This window comes from Podarcis tiliguerta (assembly GCF_965153285.1).
Source record: "Podarcis tiliguerta genome assembly, chromosome: 14".
NCBI lineage: Eukaryota > Metazoa > Chordata > Lepidosauria > Squamata > Lacertidae > Podarcis > Podarcis tiliguerta.
The window spans coordinates 30,890,315-30,903,357 of NC_139547.1; the positions used below are offsets into that span (position 1 = coordinate 30,890,315).

Genomic DNA, 13,043 nt, shown 5'->3' on the forward strand with positions numbered 1-13,043 from the left:
GGCAGGTCCACATAACTACCATAGGCCTTTTACTCAGGGCAGATCTGATGTGCTACCATCTCAACAACCAGGAAGTGGAATCTGTGAAGCATGTTCTTTTGTAATTTTCATGCTGCAACAGGTCAGCGAATGATTGGTCAAACAACCAATTCTATGTTAAATATTTGCGGGGATATAAAATCTCATTGGATGTCACTGTTAGTGGCCAGACCTATTGGTGGCAGTGAGAAGAATGCAATTAAGCACCTGAAAATAAAACAGCTTACCTGAGGTAATCTGTATTTAACTGAGCTTCTGTTACAATGTTGCACTTTTTTATTTAATATTTTGGTGAGCTGTATGTTTCATTTCTGGTCTCATTTTGGATTCCTTGACCATAACCATAATAAATACGATGAAGACATGAAACACTAATAACATTAATGAGTTATAGGAGTAAAATATGTTACAGAAGCCATAATGACATTGTAACCTATTTACCCCACGGTTCTTCTGTTTTTATTATCCAAAGATTCTGGCAAGAAGTATTATCAGAAAGTAAGATTATGGGTAATGCTACTGAAGCAACACCACTAGTAGCTTTATTCCTCTTTGATGGAAGCAACTCAAACTGACTCAACAAGACATGGTAATACACTGTATGGTGTCGGTAAGACAATTAATAAGCAAACATTGGGGGAGAAAGGGTCTGGACTTCCCTTAACCAAGACAATATGCCAATGCATGGTCAGCAGGAAAACTTACTGACAGACTGAAACAAGCCAGAAAGTAAACCAACAGGTTCAGGTGAAGGATAGGACATTTTTTATGTATGCTACAACAGCAGCAAGAATGCTCATCACACAGTATTGGAAGATGCAAGAATTACCCACGCTGGAAGAATGGCAGATGAAGGTTATTGATTACATGGAACAAGCAGAAATGACTGGCAGAATCAGAGACCAGGGAGAAGAGACGGTGGAGGAAGATTGGAGGAAGTTTAAAGACTAGCTACAGAAACATCATAAAATAAAGAATGTGTGAGGACATCAGATTGAATTTAAAAGAATATTAGCATAAAAATTTAATGATTAAGAAAGATAAATGTTTTAAGACATATGGAAATGTACCTATGTTAAGATACTAAGTCAGTTTGAACAAAAGATATGTCAGAGGGAAAGAATTTACTGTCAGATCATAAGATCTAGAATATAGAGTGGGAAGGTTTGGGGAAGTCGCAGACTGAGGTTAATGTTAAATAATGTAAAGACACAATGAATGTTTTTAACTTTTTTTTATTATTTTTTCTTGTATTTTGTATTTTATAATGTTTGTATGCGTTGTTTTTATACTTTTTTCTTTTGTGTATTTGTCTGTTTGTATTGTTTGTCTATTGATTGTTAAAATAAAAAAAAATATCATATATAAAAAAAAAGAAACAAGCCAGAAAGTACCGTATTTTTTGCACCATAAAACTCACTTTTTTCCTCCTAGAAAGTAAGGGGAAATGTCTGTGTGTGTTATGGAGCGAATGTCTGCGGGTGGTGGGGGGATCTGCTGCAGTCGTGAGCAGAGGATCCATGATTCCCCTTCCTTCCCTCCTCCGTGGTTACACAGCACTGATCCACATGGATCCACAGGATTTTTTCATTGGGCTACTCCAAACTCACTGTCAGATCACATGTCTGTGGCCACAGCATGAACCACAAAAATCATATATCCACTATTTCGTTTGGAATATTTTTTTTCTTGTTTTCCTCCTCTAAAAACTACGTGCGTGTTATGGTCTGGTGCGTGTTATAGAGCGAAAAATACAGTAACTCTGGTGTAACCTAGTTTTATCTCACATGTGAACACCTCAATCATAATTTCAAGACCACCAACATGTGGTTCATTACAGTTGGGCACCCTTAATTGATAGAAGGATGCCTAAACCTGTTGCAAATGTATACCTGTGTTTGGTTGTGTCTGCCTTATTTTTTTATGTAGTATGCTTTTACACAGCTGGGGGTGGGGAATATTTGCCAAAAATAATAATAAATCAATGGGATTTAAGCACAAAGTTCAGAGCTTTTGTTCTCAACGACTCCCGTCGTCTGGGTTGTGACCAACATCCTGAGGATGGAAAGTCAGAGATGTGAGGAGAGGAGCCACAGGTAAGAGCTGTAGGGTCCCTACCTGAAGAACCTGTCCATCAGCCCCTGCAGCTTCTGGATCCAGCTGTCCTTCGCGGGGTGGATGGACTGAGCTCGGTAGGTGATCAGGTTCAGAACAGAAGATTCCTTTTAAGCAAAAGGAAAGACAGGCCAGTACTTAAAAAAACATCCAAGTTCAACACAGTAAGATTGTAAACTGAGGATTACTCATATATAAAGGGTGAACAGTCAACACTATCTGTTGATTAAATGGCAGCAGACATCCCATGCTCAGTGGCAGAGCATCTGCCTTACATGCAGGAGGTCCTTGGAGGTCCAGGTAGGGCTGAGAATGGCCCTTGTCTAAAAGCAGAGTGGCCCTGCTCACCTGCCCCCAAAAATCCCCCCTGAAGGGCAGCTTCTGGATCCACCCCTCCCCATCCCTTGCATAAGAAAAGGTTTTAGTTCCCTGTGCCCCTCCGCTGAGTGCTCTTTAAGGAAGTCCTAAGGAAACAACAGGAAATTTCTCAAACATTGCCATGCCTTACAGGTCTCTGACTTGCACATCTCTCCACAAGCTCAAAGTAATGTTTCTTAGAGCCATGGAAGTCATTCTGGTCACATAGCTCCTCCACCGTGGTCAGCAAGTCATGGACAATGGATTTCAGCTCCGGGCTCTCCAAGGTCTGAAAGGAAGAAAACACAACTTGATTAGCCCTCGAGAATCTCAGTGCAGTCACTTGCAGGCTAAATCAAGACAAAATAACTTTTATCACACTACATGTGCATCAATTAGGTTACCAGTGCTGGAATATCTGTGCTATCGACGACTATTTCTTGCCAATGGTTCCCTGTCCCACTACAAGTATTAATACAATCATCTCAGCCATGTCACCAATTGGCTACAATAAAAAAGGTGCCTATGTAACATAGATTTAAGCTCTAATTATCACATTCCATTGTAATTCAATTTCCACCTTACAATTTTCTTCCCCATATATCTGCCAACTAAGATTTCACTTCATATACGTGACAAAGTGGGCTGAGTTCACAAAAGCTTACGCCATTTAAAAAACTGTGATGTCTTTAAGGTGCCACGAGACTCTGCATGTTTTGACTCGGAAGTAAGTGTCAAAGAGTCTCCTATGCCTCTATCCTTTATTGATGCTTGGAAAGACACAGAACAGGCAGGTGCAGGCTAGAAATTAAAGAAAGTGAAACCCTTCTCTAATCCTACTCCAATAACTCTGCCATTTTGCACCCCTCCCCCCTCTTTAAATTCTATTCCATGGTGTTAGAACAACGGACATTGATTCTGTGAGACCTTATAGCTGCAGAGACTGCTATTGAAAGGCTGGAAAAATAAGCACTCAACCTAGTCAGATGAGCGGCATATAAATATCATTATTATCATCATCATCATCACCTGCTATTCAGCAGTCTGAAGATCTTACTGCCCTTTCTGTGCTTGAAAGTATAGCTTATCGTCTTTGCTCTCATTTGGATGCCATTTGGACATATGGACTTTCTATATTAATATGTTTAAGTCAGAATATTTTTATTCGTAATGCCAGCTGGCGGTGGTTCTCTTTTTTCTCTTACATTTGGAAAAACAGTATTAAAAATAAAACAAAAGGGGCTTCCCATTTACCTGCAGCTGCTCAAGCAGCCGCTCGATGATATTCAGGAGGATGTCCCAAGTGACTGCCTGGAGGTCCTTCCCATATTTTTTGATCAGTCTTGTGATGGAAAGGACTATTTCATAAGACACAATGGTATTCGGACTCGTCATGGCCTGGAAGGGGGAGAGAAAACCCCAAGTAAGGAACTGACATACCTGGACCACCTGAATGACAGAGGGCCCATTTGCTGGTTCCACCGAAACCAAGCCGCCCGCTCGGCGAGTCCCCACGTGCTGCACTAAACCGGCGCAGCACGGCACGGGGACTCGCTTCCGCAGCACTGGAAATCGCATCTGTGCAGATGCTGGAAATCACAAGCGCGCGCACTTATGCGCGCAATCCGGCCCACAGATGGATCTCCGCTGGAGTGAACCGGTAAACCTTGCCGACCTCTGGTCTAAGAGTCAGTAATAAGCCCAAGGTCACCCAGCAAACTTCACACCTGAGCCAGGATTTTATCTAAACCTCCACCATCTATCACCCGCATGACCCTGGTTCGAAGGGCTCAGAATTACCTTCAGAAAGGAGGGCAGTACTGAAGTTGGCGAATTCCTGAGTGACTGCAGCCTGTGCGCTCCCCACAAAGCCATGCCCACGAAAAACACAGCCCCTCTCAGCAGTGCGGCATCTACCATGTAGGTCCTGCAAACATGGGAATTTTGACCACGATTAGTGGGTCTCAGACATGGGCTTCAGGATCTTCCTTAAATCAGTACCAGTGAGAAAGGGGGAGGGAGGGGCCAGAGCCATCTTTCATTTTTTTTGCTCCTATCAGCACAAGTCCACTCCTCCCAACCTCCTTGCGGTGCACACCTGGCCCTATGGGGTCAGTGTCATCTGGATTTCTAAAACTTCCAACAGTGATGACGATATACAGGCAACTCCCCATTTACGCGCATTCAAGTCACACATGGACGTGCGTCGCTGCAAACCTGCAAGTGGCACGAAAAGGAGCAAAAACGGCCCTAAAAAAGAGAAGAAACAGCAAAAAGGGTGCAAAAACAGTGTCTAGCAATCCCACGAGCCTTTGCAAGTGCAAACTCAGGAGGCCTATGCAGAGTTTGAACAAGGAGGTTTAGAGGGAGTGATTGTGGCGTTTGCAGGCTTTTTCCATTTTTCCCCAAATATACGCGATTTCACTTAAACGTGCAGTGCCTCAGATCATAACCCCTGTGTAAATGGGGAGTTGTCTGTAGTAGGACTTGGGGGATAAATATCAAGAGCTCTTCTCTCTGTCTGGATAGCTGCTAAGACAGCCCTATCCAAGCCTTCCTCAGTGAACCGCCACTGAGCATTGGTCTCACAAAGCATTCCATGCAAAGTTTGCAAGTCCAGCTGCCTGCTCTGGGATGTCAAGAGTGGGGTTAACCCCTGTACCCCTACAATCTTTGGGGCAGCATTAAAGCAGTTCTCTTGTACCAGCGTGGCACCCAACTTTGCGCTTGCTCCTGGCCCCAGGGAAAGCAGAGGTTTCAGCAGGTGGCACAGAAGTACCTGTCCTCCATGATCCGGCACATGTTGTAAATGGCACTGTGCCCCAAGTGAGTTCCTAACAGATTGCGCATGAGCTGAAGGACAAACAGAAGCATGTTGTTAAACGGAAGCAAATCCCTCGGAATTCTGCACACGCACATACATGCATGAACGCGCACACACAACTGACAAAAAGAAAAAAGAAATGCACAAAATTTATGCACTGAAAAAATTATAGAAAGTGCAAAGTCTGGTACAAAACCCTGCAGTAGAAATAAGGAATCTATACAAGATTTGCACAATTCTAGTTGCAAGATAATGAATCATCAAGTTTAACAGTTTGGAAAAGATAATGCAAGAATGATCTTGGTGCAAAACGCCACCTTTGGTATTTCAGCACAGTGAATGCATGCAGAAGCCTTGGGGGCAGCTGGACCTCCTGGGGGTGGACTAGATGTCCCTTGGTATACCTTCCAACTATGCAATTCGGTGATTCTTTGTTTCTATAACTCAACAGTAGGCAGAAGAACCATTGATACAGTGGAGCAGACTACCTGAGAAGGTGGTGGACTCTCCTTCATTTGAGGTTTTAAAGAAAGGTCTGATCGCCATCTGCCAAGCATTCTTTAGCTGGGATTTCTGCACTGCAGCGGGTTGGGCTAGATAACCCCTGGGGGTACCTTCCAACTCTACACTTCTATGAATCTATTTAGTCTACATGGCTAAATAGCTTCCTATATTCAGACTTTTCCCCCTCAGCCTTTTCTCCCCCAGGACCACCGAACTGCTTTCTACCCAGAGAACTGGCAAGATAACGGACCTTCCAGCAAGGCTCACAGAGTTCCTTCACGTTGATCGTCCGGCACAAGGTGATTATGAAGACTGGGAGGGTTTCCGAAGGCAAGCAGTTGTAGCACACCACGGCGTCAAGGACCTGCAGGGAAACCTGGGAAGGGGGAAAAGGAATGTGATTGCCTTGGAACAGTATCATTAATCTTATTTATTTCAGGTACTTTTAAAACACTTAATTTTCAGGATTTCCATATGAAATACATGAAGTGCTTTTAAAAAAAGAAATACAAAGACGAAGGATTATGATTCATTTTTTTAATACACTTATATCTCACATTTTTTTCTCTGATGAGCTTTAAGTAGTGTACATGGTCCTCCTAAAGGTAAAAGTAAAGGGACCAGTTGCGAACGACTCTGGGGTTGTGGTGCTCATCTCGCTTTACTGGCTGACAGACAGCTTCCAGGTCATGTGGCCAGCATGACTAAGCCACTTCTGGCGAACCAGAACAGCACACGGAAACACCGTTTACCTTCCCGCCAGAGCGGTACCTATTTATCTACTTGCACCGGTATGCTTTTGAACTGCTAGGTTGGCAGAAGCTGGGACAGAGCAACAGGAGCTCACCCTGTAGCACAGGTTCAAACTGCCAATCTTCCAATTAGCAAGCCCAAAAGGCTCAGTGGTTTAGACCACAGTGTCACCCGCGTCTCTAATCTCCACAACAACAGGCTAGGCTGTGGTAGGCTAGGTGAGAGGCAGTGACTGAGCTCATGGTCAGTCAGTGAGCTTCCTGGCAGAACTGGGATTTGAACCCTGGTCTCTCAGGTCCTAGTCCAACACCCTAACCACTTTATCACGCTGGCTCTCAAACAGACAGAAACAAACAGAGAACTACCTTTACATGCCTGCTGAACCAGGAAAATCTTAGTCATGCATCTGAATTCAACAGCACGGGGACCTCTCTAATTTCAGTAGGAAGAGAGTTCCACAGCCAAGATTTTACAGTCCAGCTTCAACTCTGTCCCAAACCACAACCCCACTGCTAATAATCAAGAGAAGGTGAATACTGTTTCCACTTGAGACAACAAATGACAAATTAACAGAATAAGTTGGTTCCAAGGAGGGATTGTTGAGAGAGAAAGGTTTGACATCCCAGAGGATTCTGGAGGTAATTCCAGCCATGGAAACTGGAAGGGAGAATGGGTAGGAGTGTTTTAAGAAAGCACCACCACAAATATTGCTCTCCTATTTATAACGGTACTTTGTCCTAACACCCATAGTATTACACATAACTACTGACCTCAATGTCAACTGCAGAAGATGTCTGAATGCACAAGAGACAAATCATGCTGTAAGAAAGAAAAACATAAAAATAAAAATCTAGCTAGCCCTCCAGGGCAAAATTTCTAAATCTATGGGCTCAACCCTACCAGAAAGCCCACCCCATCCCAGAGATACAAGAGTTGGTTGCCCTGACCGAATTCTCCTTTATCATCATGCACTTATGATTAGGCACATAGGAAGCCGCCTTCTACCTAGTCAGACCATTGGTCCATCTAGCTCAGTATCATCAGCACTGATTGGCAGCAGCAATCCAAGGTTTCACGCAGGGGTCTTTCCCAGCCCTACCTAGAGATGAATTTAACCCTCAAACAGGGTTTCTTAGAGCCAACAGAAGGTTTAAAGATTAGCCTTACTTGACCATGTCAGCGATATATTCATCCAAGTAGCAGCTATTGAACTTGACTAGGTTGACCAGCACCAGCAGGAACTCTGAATTCAAACCAATATCCATCCACTGAAGGACAAATTCAGCTGAAGGAGAAGAAAAGAGGAATGCAGCCTGGAAACAAAATCACTACAAATTAACTTGTTTTCAACTTGCTGTAACACCTCCTGTTTCCTGAACCCCAGAAGGTGTTTCACAGCCGTGACAGATGTACCTCTCGTGCTTCTGCCTGACCCATCCAGATATTCACCAGACATGTCTTATTGCAGGGACATCAGAACCGCCTTGCTGGACCAGGTCAAAGGTCCTTCTGGGTTAGCATTCTGCTTCCACTAATGAGCAGCCAAGCACTCCTGGGAAGTCCTCAAGCATGAAGGAAATACCACCAGCCCACCCATAGAGGAGACATATGCTGCTGTATTTATTTCATTGACCTTTAAACCTGCCTCTGTGTCAAACTATGTGTGTATGATTCAGATCTGGGATTCATTATTAGGGGGTTAACTTACAGGAACAAAGGAAGCTGCCTTATACCAAGTCGAGCCATTGGTTCCTTTTATTCAGTCTTGTCCATCTAGCTCAGTCTTGCTGACACTGACTGGCAGCAGCTCTCCAGGGTAGCAGACAGGGGACACTCCTAGCCCTACGTAGAAGTTCAGTTCAGTGACTGAACCGGGAACCTTCTACATGCAAAGCATATTAACTAATAATATTTTTTGTATAGCACAAGTAAATTGAATGTTCCATTATTATGAAACTAAGACACATTGCAGGTTTTGGTCACTCTCCTCTCTGAGCAAGAATTTGCCACGATTAAATTAGTGGCTAAAAAGGGGACATACCCAAATTTTCTTCCAAATACGTTACGCATTTTCCGTTATCCGTAAGAGCCTTGAACACTTCAAGCCGTTCGTGCATGTCTTCGTTAGAAGGATAATCTTTAATCACTTTGAAAAAGTGAGCTCGGAGGATACCGAGCCCCTCGCCCTAAAAGATGAGAGGAGTGGCTTCTTGACAAATTGTGGCTACTGGAATTTGGAAATCATGTTTTCTGCTAGTCCATAGTCCCATTCACAGTGTCTAGGTTCTGCATGCCTCAGGTGCACTCTGTGACTTACCTGCCCTTGAATAATTGCTTTCAGGAGGTGGAACACAGCATGCCTGGCTTCAGCTGGTCGGTCGGGCTGCAGCATATCATCAACCACTTTCCAGATGGCTTCCACTGCATGCTAAGGGTACAGAAAACTCCAGGTTACCCCCCACATTCACACCTCATTGTCCATTGTGGGGAAGGGGCATTTTGGTGTAACTTCCTTATATATTCATCAGTTTTCTGCCCATGTACTCACTTCTTCAAACTTTCTAGTTTTTGCTATCTCACAGATTTGACCGATTGCTCTTATCCGATTGTTCAAGCCAGATTCTACGCTCAGTTCCTGAAAGGAAAAGAAGGCAGCTTTAAACCATCACAGGTTGCTTGCAGCCTGATTAACCTCACAGCTAAAATGCTGTTCTGAGCCCCACAAGCAAGGGCAGGGTAAAAATGTGATTAATATCTAAACTGATTTGTTTTTGATTTAAGATGTGTATGTGCTTTCTCAATGGCAACACCGAGCTCAAATAAAACAATTCCTCTGCTTTTGTGAACTCTTCTTGTGTGGGGTCATGGCCAATGATCAGCATATTGTCACCATATGAAGAGACTGCCAGAACTCTCAACAGCAAGCAAACAGATGGCACTGATCGTAATTCACAGGTAGATAAATGCAGTGTCATCAAAAAGTGGAAATGGAAGAGTTTTGTCTGTCAGCCACCAGCTATCAGGCTCCTCTTTCAAGTGAGGAGGCTGAAGATTCTTGAACCAGAAGGGGAAGGGCACAGAGGGCCAACCCCAGGAGCACTGCTAGTGTATAAGCCAGTAGAACCAGCATCCCTCCAGACTGAGGATATGGCACTACTATCCTCTGACATGAAGGACTCCACTGCAGATGACCCAGTAAGGAGAGAGGCAGTAAGATGCTATTGGAAAAGGCTGGAGTAGATAAAATATCACCTTCCAGCATGGGTGAAGCTAACACTTTGGATGTAGCCTCCATCTTATCTTGGGCTCAGCCTCCATTTGAGCTTTTTGTTAGCCTTGCCTCAACTGGTCTAGCACCCAGCCTGAGCCCTGCTAGCTCTGTACCCATCCTTGGGCTTGCCACACCATAGAACAGGGCACTGCCTCTCTGCCTCCTGTGTTTTACCTGTTTAGGTAGCCTTTGCCCTCTTTTAATTTCCAGCTCCTGATGCATCCAGTATATTTGTGTGTTACCTTGAGTATTTCTGGTGTGATAACAAATTCTGTTTGCTTTCCTTCCGATGACTTGGAATTAGATTTGGAATTCCCAATTCCTAAGAGATTCTTGAATTTCTCCTTTAGGCCAGGATCTTTGCTTTGTGGCTTTGCCATCGTTAACTAAGAAAGAATCAAGGAACCTGTGCAAGCAGAAGACAGAGGATGGCACTATCAGCAGAACATAGTCAAAGGCCCCACGTTTCTTCATATACCGTAGTTAGTGCAACACAGATGCTCCATAGATACACAGTGTGCTCCATACAAGCAGAGGTTCCACTCCTTGAAGACAGTGCCATGTGTGCATCCAATAGAATGCATAAGCTGCTCCAAGGGCTCAATGGGTGGAGTAGTTCCACATGCTCATCAAAGCACCTGCCAAGCACTGGATCGGAGCCTCATGTGACACAGACTGTAAAGCCAGAGTACATCATCCATTTATATTATGAGCGTGCATTTGCTTTGAACAGAAATTCCCAGGTTGAATCCTTAGCTTTTCTAGGTAGAGCTGGGAATGTCCCCTCCCAAAAGTGCTGGAAAGTCGCTGCCAGTCAGTATTCTGAGCTAGATGGACCAAGGACCTGACTCAGTATAAGACAACTTCCTATGTACCCACAGAGAGTGAATGTGGCATAGCAGTTAAAAGTGTTGTACTTGGAAGCCTCTGGTTCAATTCTCTCCTGAAGGACTGAAACTCACTGGGTGACTTTCAGCCAGTCATTCTGTCTCTCAGCCCAACCTATCTCACAAGGGCAGGGGATGCATGCTGCCTTAGGCTCTTTGGAGGAAATACAATATATAAATTTAATAAGATTCATAAACCATCTTCCAAGTGAAATAGGAAAAAAGTAGGCATAGTCACTATAACTAAATCAAATGCCCCCATCACAATAAATTTGTTAGTCTTTGGGGGCAGGAGGAAGGCTATGCAAACCAAAGTAATAGAATCACAGAACTGTATAGCTGGAAGGGGTCCCAAGGGTCATCTAGCTCAACCCCCTGCAATGCAGTAATCACAGCTAAATAATCAGATGGTCATCCAACTTCTGTGTAAAAACCTCCAATGAAGGAGAGTCTACCACCTCCTGAGATCATCTGTTCCATTGTCAAACAGCTCTCTTTTCTTTTAACAGATGGGGTGTTAGGAGAGGGACAATACTCTGGTGGAGGACACATGCTTCTTCTGAGGTAGTTTGTCCCCAACCTTTGGTCCCCAACCTGCACTCAGCTCTCACCTGTGGCTCCTAGAAGCTGTCAGCATGCAACAGTGGCCACACCCCAGGAATGGCTTTGACTGGCCAGTTAAAGCAGGTGAGCATAGCCCATGTGTCTCAAACCCTCAATGAGTTAGGGACTTTCCCTGAATGCAAAGACAGGCGCCGGTGGATTGAGACAAGACCAACTGTGGGTCCAACGGTCAAGAATGTGGTTTCTTCACATGCTGTAGTGACAGAAGTGAGGGGCAGATGGGGCTCATCAACCTGGGAAGGTAGCCCAATTAGAAGAAAGAAAACTCTGATTCTAAACCTCCACTACCTTGAGGGATAACTTTGGGAGAAGAAAAGGCTAAGGAGTAAACCCTACATAAAACCAGAGTAGAGTCCCTAAGACGGTTGGAAGGCGCCTTGTACACCTCCCGGCAACTCATTGCAGCCAAGCTAGTGCCAAACATATTGCTCTGCTTTCCTTTGGACCACATCAGCAAGAAAGAGGGGGTCTTGCCATCTGGGCAGCCCAGGACTTCCATACACACTGCCCAGACTTGGGTCCAGGGGAGGTCACTTCAGTGCTGCTAATGCAGCGGTTTGACCACCTCTGGAGGTGCACTCCATTGTCTCTCAAGACAGATGCCAACTACTACTACTATTACAGATTTTATTGAAACAGCTCTTATTTCATTTATTGTAGTTATCTTGAGTATTTTTCCACTATGCTACTCCCAACATAAAAGTGCTTTACAGTTCTTGTCCTCACCACAACCCCCTGAGGCAGGTTTACAGTTGCATCCACTTCACCAGAGCACCTTGGCTGGTCCAAATATCTCAGTGCCACTATAAGACTCTTAACAGAAGACTAGCAGGAGGGCCACCATTCTGAAAGTTGTTTCCACACACAACAAATTCTGCAGAACTCAGTGTCACAATGGTATAATGCACTGCTTGCTAGCAGCACACGTTCCCCTCTCTAAAATTGGCCTGCAAGTTAAGAGATTGCAAAACACATGCATAGCCATTTGCTCCTAGCATGGAGGTAAGACAAACCCAAGACATCACTTGCAATCTTGGTGACACCACCACCACCTCTGTCTTTGCAGAAGCTAATTCATTATTTGTCTCCACAAAACACCCTCATGTCACAGCTGCTGTTACACGTTTAACACCATTTCCGTTAAGCCTTTTCCAATCAATGCAGCTGCACATGGGTCTAAGCCGCACCCCAAAACCTTTATCATCACAACAACCCGATGAGGTAGGCCAGGCTGTCCCCCACAGACAACAAACTTTGCCACCACCCAGGCATTACATGTTTACATATTTATTTACATCCTAGCTTTCCTCCAAGGAGCAAAAGGCAGGACGTGCACACAGTCTCTATTCCTCCCTCCCCGACAAAAAAATTATACCCTCACAACCACCCTGTGAGGTAGGCCAGGTAGGGAGAAAGTCAGTGAGGGGAGGGCAAGAGGCTTGCTGCTCCCTCCTTCCCAACCCCCAATTCGCTCCAGAGCCCCCAGCACCTTGTTATCCCCATGGCACCCCTTGCTCCCAGTGAGGCTACTCACCTCTTATGCTCCTAGCCCCCCACATAAACACACATACTCCGAAACCCACCCCCCGTCCCACTCGCCGCCGCCGCCGCCTCCTCCTCAGTCCATAGACCCCGCCCCCTTCCACCGGAAACGCGGGTCCACTTCCGA

General features: G+C 44.8%; 1 protein-coding gene across 9 annotated transcripts in view; it reads right to left on the reverse strand.

Annotated features, from left to right (window-relative positions):
- The window catches only part of TSC2 (TSC complex subunit 2), a 46,669-nt gene extending 33,642 nt beyond the window's left edge, over positions 1 to 13,027 (reverse strand). For 5 of the 9 annotated variants that reach the window (XM_083413949.1, XM_083413948.1, XM_083413946.1 and 2 more), the window contains exons 1-13: positions 12,909 to 13,014; positions 10,106 to 10,269; positions 9,141 to 9,227; positions 8,910 to 9,020; positions 8,634 to 8,778; positions 7,760 to 7,877; positions 7,363 to 7,411; positions 6,090 to 6,215; positions 5,291 to 5,364; positions 4,312 to 4,438; positions 3,766 to 3,909; positions 2,663 to 2,800; positions 2,158 to 2,261 (exon numbers count right to left, since the gene is read on the reverse strand). In XM_083413949.1, the coding sequence (XP_083270075.1) occupies positions 2,158 to 2,261; positions 2,663 to 2,800; positions 3,766 to 3,909; positions 4,312 to 4,438; positions 5,291 to 5,364; positions 6,090 to 6,215; positions 7,363 to 7,411; positions 7,760 to 7,877; positions 8,634 to 8,778; positions 8,910 to 9,020; positions 9,141 to 9,227; positions 10,106 to 10,243 (1,361 nt within the window). In that variant the 5' untranslated portion in view covers positions 10,244 to 10,269; positions 12,909 to 13,014. Of the gene's footprint in view, positions 1 to 2,157; positions 2,262 to 2,662; positions 2,801 to 3,765; positions 3,910 to 4,311; positions 4,439 to 5,290; positions 5,365 to 6,089; positions 6,216 to 7,362; positions 7,412 to 7,759; positions 7,878 to 8,300; positions 8,435 to 8,633; positions 8,779 to 8,909; positions 9,021 to 9,140; positions 9,228 to 10,105; positions 10,270 to 12,908 lie in introns of those variants that run through there. The other 4 variants (XM_083413953.1, XM_083413951.1, XM_083413950.1 and 1 more) reach the window with 3 other exon arrangements.
- Positions 13,028 to 13,043: the final 16 nt, after the last annotated feature.